The following is a 16,876-nucleotide window of genomic DNA, read 5'->3' as shown; positions in this document are numbered from 1 at the left end:
CGTGTGTGCGTGTGCGCGTGTGCACGTGCGCATGTGCGTGTGTGTGCGTGTGCGTGTGTGCGTGTGCGTGTGCGCATGTGTGCGTGTGCGTGTGCGCGCGTGTGTGTGCGCGTGTGCGTGTGTGTGTGCATGCGTGTGCGCGTGTGTGCGTGTGCGCGTGTGTGCATGTGTGCGTGTGCATGTGCGCGTGCGCGTGTGCGTGTGCGCGTGTGTGCGTGTGTGCGTGTGCATGTGTGCGTGTGCGCGTGTGTGCGTGTGCGCGTGTGTGTGCGCGCGCGCGCGTGTGTGTGTGTGTGTGTGTGTGTGTGTGTGTGTGTGTGTGTGCATGCGTGTGTGTGCTGACGCATTCCTTTCCTTTAATCCCAGGGCTTAAGACAGGCAGAGGCAGGATGATTTCTGAATTGAGGCTAGCACGTACTGCATAGCAAGTTCCAGGCCAGCCAGAGGTACATAGTGAGACCCTGTCTCAAGAACCAACAGATAAACACATGAAAACAGCAACAAAAGCCTTTACTGTTTTGAATTCTGTGGCTAGAGTAGTTGTAGGGAAGAGAAGACAACACATTTTTCAAGTGGAGCTAAAATATCTTCTCGTTTCCACAGAAGTGTTCTAAATACAAAAAGAGTATGAGTTTGCATTAGCTTTAGGAAATACATTTTTAATTTATTTTTATTTTATGTTTGTTGGCGTTTAACCTGCATGAATGTCTCTTGAGGGTGTCAGAAGGCCTGGAACAGGTACAGATGCCTGTGAGCTGCCGTGCGGGTGCTGGGAACTGAACTTGGTTCCTCGGGAAAGACAGCTGCTACTGTTAATCACTGAGCTGTCTCTCCAGCCCCAAGGATATGGGTTTAGGCTTTCTAGGCATGTAAGAAATGTGTTTGTGTCTCCAAACTCACCTAATCATGCCTGAAGGAAAAGAGACCTTTCCTCCCTCAGGATTGTGAGTGTTGCAGTCAATCTTATCAAAGGCTGAAGTAGCAGGACCCACTCTCAGAACGGGCCCACCTGCAACTTCTCCTTCTTGAGTGTGGCTGCAAGTGAAACCTTTGTATCTTTTCGTACATCACTTCACACTTAGTGACCGGAATGGGGGGCTCTGAAGCCCCGTTTGGTCCGGGGACTGGCATTATTGATATCACTATAAAATCTATAAGTTCCTACATGGAAATGAAGTATAAAGACTTGGAGGTAGGGTGCATGCTAGTCTTGCCCTCTGGTCCCATAAGAGCTCCTCCATTTGACTCTGAATTTGAGAGAGGAAGACCTCAGTGTGGGAAGTCTCACTGGTCACAAACTCTTTCAGTCTGGCAGCCGCCCGAGCATCCATGCTGTTCCTGGACAATGTGAAGCAGCACCTGCAGCGGCCTGTGTGGATTAATGCCGACGTCCTTCCTGGGCCAAATGGGAGCAGCAAAGTAGTAGACGCCAAAGCCTTTCTGGACACCGTGACGTCCTTCTTCCCAGATGTGACCTTTTCCTTGGGTTGGACAACAGGGTGGCATCCTGAGAAAGTCAATGAAGGTGATAATTCTAATCAGTTTGCTTTGAGCAAATACCAAGTTGGTCTCTGAGAATGTGTGGAATATTCTGAACTCATTTCTTCAGTAGGGTACAGAGCAAACTCATGTGTTAGCTCAAGCACATGAGAGCCTTTCAGGCAGGAGCAAGCTGTGTCAGTGTGGCTGAGGAGCACAGCTCTGTCCCTGAACATTTCATTGTTGTCCAGTGGTGTCTTAGGGTTTCCACTGCTATGAAGACACACGATGGCCATGGCAACTCTCATAAAGGTAAACATGTAATTGGGGCTGGCTTACAATTCAGAGATTCAGTCCATTATCATCATGGCAGGAAGCACTGCAGACAGGCAGACATGGTGCAGGAGAGGGACCTGAGAGTTCTACATCTTCATCTGTAGGCAGCAGCAGGGGACTGCCACATTAGATCTAGCCAGAGCACAGGAGACCTCGAAGCCCGCCTCCAAAGTGGCACACTTCCTCCGCCATGGCCACACCGCCTCATAGTGCCACTCCCATGGACCAAGCATTCAAACACATGAGTCTATGGGGGCCATGCCTATTCAAACCACCCTGGGTGGCTTAATGATGTTCTGCTCGCTTAGTGTGCCCAAGACCATGGGTTCCACCCAGCACCATGAAACACATGAATACAACTGATGTTTTCCTTGTACTGTGATGCTTGAATTCTCTCTGAGCTCAGTGGAAAATGTGTGGAGTAGGAGCTCATCTGTGAGTTACTGATAGAGCTGTCTTCTCCTGGGTGATTTGGTTTTTAGTTAATTGTCTTCCAAGATTCCAATCACAAACGCACACTCCTCTCTTCCCACCTCAGGATACACCTGGCCGATGGTGAAAGAGATGGACTACATATGCAGCGAGCTAACCCAGCCTGTCACCTTCCCTGTCAGGGCAGCTTTGGTGAGGCAGTCGTGCTCTCAGTTGCTCTGGCTATTGACGAAATCGAGCAGGTACGGATTATCTGCAGTAAGAATGGCTTACTCTAGCTAGCCCATATAAAAGACACACATCCTGGTACTCTATTTACAAGCTGTAAGCCCAGATCGGGCAGGTTATGAGCTATTCTAACGTATGTCCCATCCACATGTCCCTTGTTACTTGCCGTATCTCCTGGGCACGTGGTGTTTGTGGACCATCTCCTCTCATGGCGGTCCCCTCCTCCCTTGGTCTCCTCTCTTCTTCCTCGTCCCCTCCTCTGGTCTCTTCTCAAACCATTCACTCATCCTCAAGTTCTGCCTTTCTCTCCCTACTGCCCACTCACAGTCTCTAGACATTTATTAACTAATTAATTTGAAAGTGTGGTGCATCATGGTGATGTTCATGAGGATCTCCTCGACTTGGGGGCCACTATTTAGCATTTAAATACCTAGCAACACCTGAGTAACCCCCACAACTATCACCATATCAGTGTACAATGTGGAGAGAAGGGCGTATGTGTGCCTGCAAGCCCAGCACTTGGGGAACAGAAGCAGAAGGCTAAGGAATTCAAGGTCAACCTCAGCTACAGGGGGACTTGGAGTCTAGCCTGGGCTACCTGAGTCTCTGTTTCAAACAGAAAAAAAATGGCCATGATATACTAATCATCAAAGGACAGTGGGTGAAAGAGAGAAGGACTGAAAACTGATGAGGTCAGCACACAGGTTCCCTCCCAGCAGACCTTAAGAGCATGGCGTCACGCCTGCTCTCCACAGTCTGTGCGCATGGTAGTTCCGAGGAAATGCTGTCATCTTCCAGGTGCAAGTACAAAAGGTGGCTTGTCTTTGAACGCTACCATTGCAGAAATCTTTTTCACACAAAAGTTTAATCATTTGACATATGTGAGAAATTAGCTGGGGTTGGCAGGGTGGCTCAGCAATTCCACATGTTTGCCATGAAAGCCGATGACCTTCTCATCGTGCCTTGCAGCCCACACAAATGTGTCAAGAGAGAATTGACCCCACAATGCTGTCCTCTGACCTCCATACATGAGCCATGGCATGCATGTGTGTACACACACACTCACAACACACACACACACACACACACACACACACACACACACATAGACACTAATAATATAAAAATACATTTTAGGGACTGGAAAGATGGCCCAGTGGTTAAGGACAAGCACTGCTCTTGCAGAGGACCTAAGTTCAATTCCCAGCACCCATGCCAGGTGACTCTCAGCCACCTGTAGCCCCAACTCTGGGGATCACACCTCTGAGGGCATGTATACTCACCTGTACATGCCTATACATAGACATACATGCATATGCATACTCACAGAACTTAAGTGGGAATAAGCCGGCATTACAGCCGTCAAAGCGAAGGTTTAGTAACTGGTTCAGAAGCAGTTGACTCTCTAGAGAAGGCTGTGCATACAGCTTCCTTATTCTTCCTTATTCTACCCAACGAAAACAGACTAGGATGGCATATAAACAGGATTTATTATATTCTATGTGTACAGTGCTTTTTACCCGTGTGTACATGTATAGTGTCTGCATGCCTGGTGTTCACAGAGGTCAGAAGAGGGTGTCAGATTCCCTGGAATTGGAGTTACAGATGATTGTGAGCCACCATGTGGGCTGGGAACTGAACCTGGGTCATCTGCAAGAGCATCAAATGCTCTAACCACTGAGCAGTCTCTCCAGCCCCCAGGCTAGCTCTTTAATGTAGTTTCAGAATAGTCGCCTTTTCTTGGTATTTAAAGGTAACACATCCAGAAGCTATGAAAGAAAACTTTGCTATATTTGAATAATAAGAATCAGGAATTCTGGTAAAAATAATATTTTGATACATGTCAGAGAGATACAAAGAATTCTAACACATAAACTTGTTTTTTATAATCATCTGGCAAAAAGCCCTGCTTAATAATTCACAGGTTGGAGAGAATAGAGGAAGCAGGCCTGTTGTTGTGTGCATCATAGATGTAAACTGATTTATTTCCTTAAGGAAACAGTGGGCGTGGCCATGGCTTTGTATCAGTGAGGGCTTATCTACCTAGGAAGTGGATGTAAGCACAGAGAAGGGCTAGCAGAGTTTCCAAGCATTCCGGTCGGAGACTGGCTGAGTATATTATGGCATGCTCTCATAATGCAAGGTTAATACTTGTTATAGGCCGTGCTGTAGGCTTGAGGTTTTCATATGGACAAATCTCTGTTAAGTATAAAACATTAAAGCTCACAATGATCTTATAGTAATTATGATTCTACTTGCATGAGAAACTGAAGTATGAAATATTTATAGATGGATTAAACTTGAAGCTGTGTGAGCAGTTGTAGCTAGCATTATGGCAAAAGAGAGATGTTAGAGGGTACCAGACAGTAATCTGTCTGGCTAACAGGCAGAAAAAAGATGTGCTGAGCTAATGAGGAAATCTTTTTTTTTTAATTCTATGTGCATTGGTGTTTTATCTGCATGTATGTCTGCATGAGGATGTATGTAACTCTGGAACTAGAGTTAGAGCCAGTTGTGAGCTGCCTTGTGGGCACTGGGAGTTGAACCTGGGTCCTCTGGAAGAGCAGACCGTGCTCTAACCACTGAACAACTCTGCAGTCCCGAGACGGTTATTTTCACAGTGTGCAATGCTTTAGATGCTCTTCTGGGCAGGCATGGCATCCTCATTGACTCTTACTCTTATCACTGATGCTGCTTCGAGGTTTATTGGTTTTCATTAGTGTTGAAGAATTACTCTGAAGTCAATTAGCATACTATATTAATTTTTAAAGATTATTTTTTAAATTGTGACACTAAATTAAATTGTAAAAGTTGGATTCTTATGCAGAACTCCAGCTTTTGAAAACACCTTCTTGTAGCCCTGTTTGAGAAGCATTCACAATATAAACAGAGTATTTATGTGGACACGGAAGGCTTAGCGAGCGTGTACACAAGCACCGTGGAGTTAGAGCCACAGCTGGGAGGAAACCTGGCCAAGGCTACACTTCGCTCACGTGCAGACTGCAGTATTTCCACTGATTGGTGATGGCGGTTTTGAAAGGTCATGTCTGATCTCCCGAAAAACTCAGAGAGCCCACAGTCAGAGATAAGTCTTTGGAACATGATCCTAACAGGCCTGACAAGAGCCACAGACAGAGGAGCAAGTACCACAGACACTGCGGGCCGCCCTGTGCTGTGAACCCTAGGAACTTTCCTTTTCTGTTAAGCAGAAACTGCAGAGTTCTTAAATATCTAGTGTTAAGTCTTTCGAGTTGAAAGTGGCGGATTATATATAGTTTCCCCCCTGGTTTTGAACATGGCAGCTGGATATTACCAAAGGCTATTCCAGTGACCTAGAGAATTCTGCACAGTAAGTTGACAGTAACTTCTTCAAGCTCGGGTCTTTTTTCCACAGTAAACTGTCTCACGAAATCCATAGAGATAATATTTAAGAGCAGTGAGTGGCTACTTTCATCCTCATTCTGAATCTGTATAAAGCGCTGGACAAACACCAATGGTTGTTAACCCATGACCTGTCTATTTACAATAAGGACATTGTGTGAGAAATAGTTTTTAAAGTAATGAGTTCTCATGACATAAACAGCATAAATTACCAGCATTTCAAATGTTGCTCGCAAGTGGTATGTAAATAAGTTTGTATATGGGGTTGGGGACTTAGCTCAGTGGTAGAGCGCCTGGGTTCGGTCCTCAGCTCCAAAAAAAAAAAAAAAAAAAAAGTTTGTATATGAACAATGCTTTAAAAATGATCAGGGGGGCTGGAGAGATGGCTCAGTGGTTAAGAGCACTGTCTGCTCTCCCAGAGGTCATGAGTTCAATTCCCAGCAACCACGTGGTGGCTCACAACCATCTGTAATGAGATCTGATGCCCTCTTCTGGTGTGTCTGAAGACGACAGCTACAGCTTATATAGAATAAATAAATCTTAAAAAAAAATGATCAGGAAAAGTTGGGACAATGGTATACCTTAGGTCATCGCTAGCGATATCAGCCATTTTGACATGTGTCTCCTGGGTGCTAACTTGCACTGTATTTCATTATCTGTTCATGTTTATGGACTACATACTGTTTTCATCATGTCATTTTTACCAAGTTCTCTTAGCCTTTGCATGTGTATATGTGCGTGTGATGCACAGTCATGTATGTGTGTGATGCACGCGTGTGCATGTGTGTTATATCCATGTTTGTGTATGTGATGTGCATGCACATGTGTGTATTTGTGTGATGCATGTATGTGTATGTGATGCATGTGTATGTGTGTGAGGCATGCACGTATAAATATATGTGTATGATGCATACACGTCTATGTATGTGTAATGCACACATGTGTATGTGTGCAATGTATGTTTGTATAAGTGTGTGATGCACACCTGTATATGGAAAATCTTTCCCCCAATGCAAGTACAGTATTTAAAGTTGCTTGAGGCTTAGAAGACTGTGGAAGCTAAGCCTCTTTTTAGTGATATGAAACAAACAGTTTATTCCCTTCAGTTTATTCTCCTTCAGTTTATTCCCTAAGTATTTGTCACACGAAGTAGTTGAAAACAAGTAGCTAAAAGGACACTAATCACCAATAAAAAGACAATTTAGAATTCCTTTCAGTATCATTTCATTAATGAATAAAGACAAATATGTTTTTATTTAAATACTTTACCTATCTTCAGTTGGCATTTAAAATATACTTCACATACTATGTGTATGCACGTGCATGTGTGTGCATGTGTGTGTGTGCGTGTGTGTATGGAGGGGATGCTGGGAATTTCATCCATGCCGAACAAAGCAGTTCCCCAATGAACTACGTTCTCAGATCCTAGATTTTACTCTTATGAAAAGTGTATAGCTTATGGAAGGGCATATTTTCTTCAGTAGCCATAACAAAAGTCTAACACAAAATAAGTACAATTACACTTGAAATTTATGCCATGACTGTCACTGTTCTAGACACAAGATGAGTGAAATTAAACTATAGAGCAGTGGTTCTCAACCTTCCTAATGCTGCAACCCTTTAATACGGTTCCTCATGTCGTAACGACCTCAACTGTAAAATTATTTTGTTGTTTCTTCATAACTGTAATTGCTACTGTTATGAATTTCAAAGTAAATATCAGATATGCAGGATATCTGACATGTGATCCCAGTGAAAGGATCACTGGACTCCCAAAGGAGACTTGACCCCCAGGTTGAGAGCCACTGCTGTGGATATTATGCAGTGACTCATTGTACCAGCTAATTGAGCGGTCTTCATCCCAGAACTTCTGATTGTAGAGACTATAAAACCTTGTCATTGTTACAGCTCTAATGGCCTTCCTTACACAGCTTGAGACAGGAAGAAGTGGGAAATTTATTATTTATTTTAAATTAGAGCAAAAGCCTTGAGATGTTTATCTAAGTTGATAAAACAACAAAATCTGATCATGATTTTACCATAGAAGACTAGAGGTTAGGTGCCGGGACCACCACCGTGGCAAGCGCTGCCTTGCATGGGGGAGGCCCTTAGCTCACTTCCCAGCTCCAAAAAGTAACAAATCCCCAGTGTATTAAAACTGTGCGTGTCTCTGTCTGTTCACTCAAGGGAGCATGCCCATGTGAGCACTGGAAGCTGCAGCGTGCAGGCAACGGTGTCAGGATCCCTTAGAGCTGGAGTAAATATTAGTGGCTGTGAGCAACCCCACGTGACCTGGGTCCTCTGCCAGAGCAATCCAGGCTCTTAACCCCGGAGGCTACTGTTTCTGAAAAGTCCTTTGCTGCGGTTGTGCCCTGCCTGGATCTAAAGTATATGTAATGTTCACTTGCCATGTTAGGGTTTCCAATATCGGCCCATACCTAGACAGGATATACCCAGACGCCGTGGTTCCACGTGGAGAGGTTTAGTGAGAGAAGAGTAGAAGAAGAGAGGAAAGGCGCCGGCCATGGGCACGTGGAGGGGGGGGGGTGGTGACGGAAAGGGGCAAGAACAGAGAAGAACAAAGAGCAAGAGGGGTAAGAGAGGGTAAGAGAGAATAAGTGAGGGAGGAGGGGGCAAGCAGCCCCTTTTATAGTGTCAGGCACAGCTGGCTGTTGCCAGGCAACTATGGGACAGAGCACAGCATACCAGGCTGCTGCCTTCCAGGTAGCTGTGGGGGTGGAGCTTAAACAGAATACCAACATGCACGTATAGGAAGGTCTTTATTTGTACCTGCTTATGTCCTAATCTTCTAATACTTCTATCATTTTAAATGGCTTTCAGTGGATTTTCAAGTTTTCAAAGCAAAAAAAAAATGTATATTCTCTTTAAACAATATTTTCTCTTCCTTTTGAGCTATCATTTCTTCTCGCTTTTAAGGCATGCTGTTTAGTGTTTCCAGAACAGGGGCTCACAGCTAGGGTAAAGCTAACTCTGAAGCAGATAATGTCTCAGGACATCTTGGTTCTCCAAACTTGTGTGTGTGGCAGCGACTCCAGGAGGCATCTCGTGACAGGAGTCTTGAGTGTGTTCTGTACTGCACAGGACACCCGCAGGAGAAACAATCTCACGTGATGACATAATGCCCATGTGGGGAATTTGAGAAAGGCATCCAATTATTAGTGACTGTGGGCATTGTTAATGTGGACGCTTTCCAAATCCTGCAAAGATCCCAGTCTAAACAAGCATCAGATTCCCAGTGGCTGTTCAGTTTTCCCAAGCGCCTCTTCACTTCCTTCAGAAGCAGTCCCGGCCCCCTGTGGTGGCCACATCTTTAATCCCAGCAGGCTAGCAGGGGCAGGTGGATCGATATGTGTTTGAGGCCAGCCGGTCTGCACAGCAAGTTCCATCTAGACTAACCCCCACACAGTGTCTTCTTTTCCTCTGTGCTTACTGAGAGAATATTTAGTGCTATTTCGCACTGACCATCCATTCACTTCCCCATGAGGGTATGGCATGAGATGTCGCGACGCCAATTCTGTGCTCATCTTCGTGATTTTGCTCCCCAGTTTTAGCTATGGGAATCCTGTGCATTTCATAAGATGTGCTGTACTTTGTTATATATCCAGGGATATTGAAGAGAACATTGCAATGGCCTGCATGTGAAATGTAAGCTTGAGGCTTTGGGGAAAGCTGAACTTGAGGAACCTTTCTACATACTGTTCTGAAAGGGATTTGTTTCTCTTTCAATGGCTTTAGAAACCAAGTTGCATCAGTTATAATTTTTTGGAAATTTGTTCGTTTTGTCTTTAAAAAGTATTTGGTTACAGCTGACTTAAATAGCCTGTTACTCTTAGTTCCTTACGAGTCTTCAGTTCCTTGGTGCACCTGAGCTTTTCTTAGCCTAGAGAGTTTGCCTGTGTGGTATATTCATGTGTACATCCTCATATGTGTACCCACAGGCATGCAGACGCACTCACAGGCCAGAGAGCGATGTCGTGTCTTCCTCAGGCACACTCCACCATATTTCCTGCGACAGTGTCTCTCACTGAACCTGGTGCTTATGGATTGGCTAGGCTGGGTAGCCACCCTGCTTAGGGGTTTGCTCCCCCACCGCCATGCTGAGGTTGCTGGTCTGTGCACATACCATCACACCCTTCTTCTACCTGAGTGCTGGGCACCCCTTTCCACATCCTACTTCCAGGACTGCCAGGACTACATAGAGAAACCCTATCTCAAACAAACAAAGTTTTACCCACTGGGCTATCTTGTCTCCCCATCCCTAGACTGGATGATAATTCCTTAAGTAGGATCTTGGATTGGTTTTATTTCTCTGGCTTATGACTTAGTAATCCCTTCCCTTTCTTCCTTAAAACATAGTTCTGTTCACTTCCTGTTGGATGCTTATACTGCTGGCTGTCCCCTTCGCACTCGTAGAGATGACACTCTGAATGACTTACATTAATATAGGTGTTGAAGACTGCTCTCTCTCTGCCCTGTGCTTGACTTGTACCCTGTCGGTCTCTGCAGCTCCCCCCATTGCTGCTTTGCACTGTGCTGCAGCCGTGGCCCTTTCTCTTTTAGTGTCATATCAGACATTACTTGAAAGAAACTTCAGCCACCTCAGTGATAGCTTTATCAGTCTCGCTTTCATTAATCCCCTCTGCCTTTATTGTCATGTAAGGAATAATACCAATATTCCTACTTTTTTTCAAATAAGAGAATATTTTGATGTTGAATCTGTTGAACTATTTTTAATTCCCTTGCTCTGTTTCATGGTTCTGAGTCTTTTGATGACACTAGCATGTGGGTTTGATTACTGTGGCTTTGTAATTTGAGTTTACAAATTACAATTTATGTGATACTTCCAATATTTTTCTTCTTGCTCAAGAGTCTTTAGACATTCAAATCTTCTATGGTTCCATATAACTTTAGGTCGATTTATTTCTGTAAAAATGAGTACGACAGTGGTTTGAGTGAGACGTGTCTCTCAGAGGCTCAGGTGTTTGAACATTTGGTGTTGTTTGGGGGAGGTTTGGGTGGTGCGGCCTTCTGAGGAGTGTGACCCTCGATGTGGGCACTGAGATTGTAGAATTCTACCTGTTTGTTTTCTGTTTCATGCTTGTGGTTTGTGATCTCTCAGTTTCCTGTTCATACACCATGCCTACCATTGGCTGCCATGTGTCCCCATCATGGGCTTGTTCCTCTGCTACTGTAAGCCAACAGAAACCCCCTTTCCAAGAGTTGCTTCTGGCTGTGGTGTTTCACAGCAACTGAAAAGTGGCTCATTCATAAGTTGGTGCTAAGGGTGGGCTGTCTGTGAGGAGCTGATCATGTGAGGAGAACCTTTCTGAGAGATGTGGAGGGCTTTGGAGGTCTGGATTAGAAAAGTGGTTGAGTGCAGTAAACAGAGTTTACAGCAGCCACAGTGGACCCTGGAGCAGAGCCTTTCGGGGAGCAGTGCCTACTGTGAGGAAGGCCTGGCTCCAGACAGCAGAGGAAATCGAGGACTTCAACAGCAGATGGCCGCAGACCATTCCTGTGGTGTTCGGCAATGGCTCTGGCTGCTTTCTGTCTTTGCTGTAAGAACTTACTTGAGGCTAAATTAAAAAGTAAAGGAGGACTTTCTTTAATGGGAGAAATTTCAAGAGTGCATGATGTTGATTCTGTGGTGTGGTTGTTGTATACAGTGAAAAGAGCAGAGGGGGCAAAAAGAAGTACAAATGCACCACTTGAAGAGAAGAAGAGCCCAGGTGTGTCCTGGGGGACAGACTGTAACTGTTAGGGAGATGGGCACCATTGAGGAGAAGCATTCTGCTCCGCACTGGGACAAACGTAGGTGAAAGACCCACAAGCTTCCAACTCTAGAGGCAAGACAATGAAGGGCTCATGGATTCCTCCTCCGAGGGCTCAGATTGCTGCTGAGGTCAGGCAGCATGTGCATTGGAGTCCATGCGTGAAGGCCCAGAGAGGGCACGAGGCTGTGAGAGGACTCAAAGCTGTGAAAATGAGGCCTGATTTGCAGCAACAAACTACAAGATGTTGGCAATGCTAGACCTCCGAGACAGCTACCCAGAGGAACTACACACTGGGAGTAGGATAGCCCAAAAGATAGATGTGTGCTGCAGGGACAGAGGCATCTAGGCCCTTTAAGCCCAGATGTCAGACATGGCTACAGGCCTGGTGTTGTGACCCTGCTAGGCTCTGAACTTCCTTAGGCCTGGTATTTCTTCGCGGTGCTCCCATTCCTCCCCTTAACAACTGTAATGCACATTCTGCCCCACTGTGTGTTGGAAATACATGATTTTTTTTTATTTTACAGAGGGTTACAGTTAACAGATTGCCTTAAGTCTCAGAAGAGATTTTAGACTTTTAAATAGGGTTAAAAATGTGCTCCACAATGGGGACTTTGGAAGGTGGACTAAATGCATTTTGTATAATGTTATACCCATGAGCCTATGGAGGCCAGGGAGTGGAACATGGTGGTTTGAATGAGATATGTCCTTCCTGGCCTCGGGTACTGGAACACGAGGTTCCCCGTTAGTGGTGCTGTTCAGGGAGGTGTAGGTGGTACCGAGTTGCTGGAGGAAGTCCATCTCTTGGGGAGGGCTTTGAGATTATAAATCCTTCCCTACTTTCAATTCATTCTCTCAGCTCTGTGCTTGTGGTTGAAATGTGAGCTCTTAACTTCCTGCTCCCATCAGCATGCCTATCGCCTGCTGCTGCCACCTCTGTCCCTTCCCACCGTGATGGGCTCCTGTCCCTCCAGACCATAAGCTGAAGCAAGCTCGCCATGTTCGACCATGGTGTTGTTTCCCAGTGACAGAACAGTAGCTAGTGCAGGTACTTTGCTAGGACCTCATTGGTTGCTTTGATGGATAAACAGTGTTAACTTGTACTCGTCATCCTTAGTCTACAGACACCACACTTCATGTGTTAAATTTATTCCTATTTAATTCCCTGTGATGCTCTTGGATTGGAATTGTTTTCCTATTTTCTTATTTATTGTTAGTATGTAGAAATGCACTATTTTTATGTTGTTTCATGTAACTTTACCATCTTCGTATTCCGTTGCTTGAAGAGCTGCCGTGACGAAGGCAGCTTACAAGAGAAAGCATTTAATTGGGAGCTTGCTTACGGTTTCAGAGGGTAAAGTTCATGACTGTTACGGCAGGACGCAGGCAAGCAAGCATGTACTGCAGCAGTAACTGCGATCTGTGAGAGAGGAACCGTACCTGGCAGGGGCTTTTGAAACCTTGAAGACCACTCTTCCATGAAGGAATCTCCCAGTAAGACCTCATCTAATCTTTCCTAAGCAGTTCCACCAGCTGGTAACCAGACCTTCAGATATGTGAACCTCTGGGGTCTATTCTTATTTAAACCACCACATTTACTAAATTTATTGCTTTGACAGTTTTATTTGTTTGAATTAGCATATATTATTATAGAGTCTATATCACATGTAATCAGCTACCTTCTTCCCACTCCCTTCTAAACCTCTTACTCCCCTTGGAGGTCACCTTTCCTTTCTACTTTTATCGACTCTGTTCCCTTCACATATAATACTAAAATCTATGATCTTCAAGAAGAGAAAATATATGGTGTTTGTATGTTGCACAGCATTATCCCAGAAGACATGAGCAATAACTGCTTACCCCAGATAGAGGATTGATATCACCAAAGTCCAACTTGGTGAACCATTAAGTTTATTTGGGTTATTTGCAAGATTGTTTACTACTGTAGTATGAATGGCTCAGAGGCATTGGCATCACGAAGAGCTCACCCCAATACAGTGGTGACTTATGAAAGCTGGGGTCCCAGACCTATCTACTTAACTGGCTGGCAACTTTACAGATCAAAGTCTCCTCTCTACAACAGGCCTTACTGTTTATTAAAGGAGGAGGAGGGGGATTTCTGAGTCTGGTAAGTTTTAGGAACTTCCTGAGACTTGTGAGTTGTTTACTTTCTGAATGTTAAGTCATCTTCCTTTAGAGTACTTCCTAGGTCTTAAGGAGTTGTCCTGAGGGATGGAATGTTTTAATTCAGAGAAAATTATCTTTCTGTGCTTGCGATACGTAAAATAATTTTCAGCTATGATTTTTAACAAATGTGGTATCATTTCTGTTTATGGCTGAATAAAATTCAATTTTATACATATATATATAATATATATAAACATATATATATATAATATATATAAACATATATATAATATATATAAACATATATAATATATATATATAATTATCACATGTTCTTTAGCTATCTGTTGATGGATGTTTAGGATATTGTGAATAGTAGACAGTAGACATGAACGTGCAAGTATCTGTTTGATAGGATGTGGGATGCTTTGCGCGTGTGTCCAGGAGTACCATAGCTAGGTCTTGTGATAGTTTTATCTTCAGTATTTTGAGCAACCTCTACACCAATGTCCTCACTGTCCCTGCAGTCTGACATCCCACCAGTGATTTCTCTCTTCTTGCATTCTCTCCAGAATTTGTTTTCTTGTACTAATATGGAACCTCAAAATTTTTCTTTTCTTTTCTTTGATGGCTAAAAAGTGTTGGAGCTTTCTAAAAGTATTATTGGCTGTTTGTGTTCTTTTGAGAAATTTCTACTCAGTTCATTAGCTTACTCTACTGATTATAAGATTTAGGGCTTGGATGTTTAATTTCTGCAGTTCTTTCTGTTTTCTAAATGTTAGCCCGAGTGCCACTGGCACCGACTTCCTTTCCTTCTGTAGGCTGTGGGCTCACCCTCTTGGTGGCTCCTCGTGCTGTGCAGGAACATTCTGACTGCATGTAGTTCCAAGGTCAATTCTTAGAGTTGTTTCCTGCATGTTTAGAGCTCCGCTTAGAAGGCCTTTGCCTCTGCCTATACTCCCTGTTTCCCTGTTTGTCTCTGGCAGTTTCAGATGCAGTTTTTCCGTCATCCAGGGTTCTTGTGAATTGTGTTGTTTTCATTTGAGACTAGAAGCTTTTAAAATTCCCTCTCTGCTTTAGTCAACATCTCACTGTTCATTCAAAAGTGTGTTTTTTTAGGGTGTTGGTAGAGTTCTTGCCTAGGATACAAAACGCATGGATTTGATCCTCAGAAGTAAATACATAACAAAGGTGCATCATTCAGGCTAAATGCCAGCTTAGTTTCTGTGGTTTCCCTTGCTACTGATTTGTAGTTCTAGTTCAGTATAGTATGATACATTATTAGGAAGTATTTCAATTTCATTAAATCTGGCTTTGTGGCCTACAATTTAATTGATTTTAGAGATTTTATCTCTCACCAAGAAGTCCTTGCTCCCTGCCAGTCAGGTGAGACATCCACAGCCATGTCTTGATCTAGCTATGGCCTAAGTTAGATTTGATACTTCTTTGATATTTGGAGGAGGGTCTGGAAGATCCCCCCGATAAGAAGCAGAGTGAGGAACTGAGTTCCCCCACTGTTGCAGTCAGGACCTATCTGACCTTGCATGCCTTTTAACGCATACCTTGCTTATGAAGCTGAGAGTCCTAAAGATTAAGTGTATAAATACTTCTTGTTTTCTGCCTTTTCTATGGGTTATTCCTTTTTGAACATGTAGAATGCTTCTCCATCTCTAGTGATGAGGCTGGGGACCACTCTGCAGTGTTATGAACATGAAGAACAGGTGAGAGGAGGATCCAAGGACAGGATGTGATGCAGCAGGGACACACAGATGCCCCAAGGTGCCGGCCGCCCACAGTTTCTTGCTCTGTGTTTTAGTTACGTTGGCATTCACTTATATAATAACTGGTTAAAAATCTACATTTGTGATTTATATACCATCTGTGATTTTTTTCACAATAAAAATGTTTTTAAAAATATATACTGAGGGGGTTGGGGATTTAGCTCAGTGGTAGAGCGCTTGCCTAGCAAGCGCAAGGCCCTGGGTTCGGTCTCCAGCTCTGGGAAAAAAAAAAAAAAAATATATATATATATATATATATATATATATATATATATACTGATATATACTGAGAATTGATTTAAATGAATCCAGTTTAAGATATCCTTTAACAATTTTATTATCCCATTTCAGTCTTAATAAAATGGAGAGCTGTTTAATGAGGCAGAAATGACCTGGAAAATTCTTTTCTTAACCTAAATGATCATATCTGTGTCTTGTTATAAGGTTCGTTACCATGGAACCCAGATAAATTAATAGATCCCATCTGAGAAAAAAATAATAGAATTAAGTGTATTTTTCTTTTCTGTGACCTACACTGTAGTTTAAAATTCTCAGTGTGTTGCATTTCACTTCTGAGAACTAAGTCTGAGGCATCTTCCTCCTCTGTGTGTTTCTTTCTGCTCAGATCTCCTCAGGACTGGAGCTTAACAAAGCCACACCCCTCACTCGCTCTGTGTCCCCATCAGTGCAGAAATGCCCTAGAGCTCTCTCCTGGATCCCCACTAGCTGGGAAAATGGGATGCAGTTCCTGGAGAGAGTCCTATTTCCAGGCACAGGCAACAAGGCCACATCAGTAAGGAGGGAAACAGGGCAAGTAATCCCCAGACACGCGCCGTCTGTGCGTGTATAAAACTTTGCATAGACTCTTACTTTAAAATTGTCTTCTTCCCTTTTTTTTTTTCATTTTATTTTTGTATATTGTATGTGGTGAGGTTCTCACGTGCCTCACAGTGTGCATGCAGAGGTCAGAGGACAGCTTGCCAGGAGCTGGTTCTCTCTCCCTGCACCAGTGGGTCTCTAGGACTGAGCTCAGTCACCAGGCTCAGCGAGGAGCCCTCTCACCAGCCCATTTGCTCTTGTTAATGACATCTCTTGGCATTCCGTCACTCCATGAGAAAACCTCAAAGGCATAATGGGGCCATCATTAGTGACTGCATATTGGGATTGACAGTGACGCTGATCACCTCACAATCTCTTCCCATCATGCATTTCGTTTCAGTCCGACCAGGCTATTAAGCAAATCCAGGTTCACAGTTGTAATTTTATTTGGAGGACAGAGTCTTTGATCAGCAGCAAAATCTTTCATCAGCTCCTTTTACA

At 43.9% G+C, this 16,876-nt stretch overlaps 1 protein-coding gene across 8 annotated transcripts in view; it reads left to right on the top strand.

The window, feature by feature from the left end:
* The window catches only part of Fam151b (family with sequence similarity 151, member B), a 36,190-nt gene that overhangs the window by 18,482 nt on the left and 832 nt on the right, over window positions 1-16,876 (top strand). For 7 of the 8 annotated variants that reach the window (NM_001134748.1, XM_087629951.1, XM_087629960.1 and 4 more), the window contains 2 exon segments: window positions 1,308-1,525; window positions 2,354-2,489. In NM_001134748.1, coding sequence (NP_001128220.1) covers window positions 1,308-1,525; window positions 2,354-2,489 — 354 coding nt within the window. 8 annotated transcript variants of the gene reach the window in all.

This window comes from Rattus norvegicus, chromosome 2 (assembly GCF_021556685.1).
Source record: "Rattus norvegicus strain SHRSP/BbbUtx chromosome 2, alternate assembly SHRSP_T2T, whole genome shotgun sequence".
Taxonomy (NCBI): domain Eukaryota; kingdom Metazoa; phylum Chordata; class Mammalia; order Rodentia; family Muridae; genus Rattus; species Rattus norvegicus.
The sequence above is the reverse complement of the archived record's forward strand: the minus strand, read 5'-3'. Positions and strand labels throughout refer to the sequence as shown.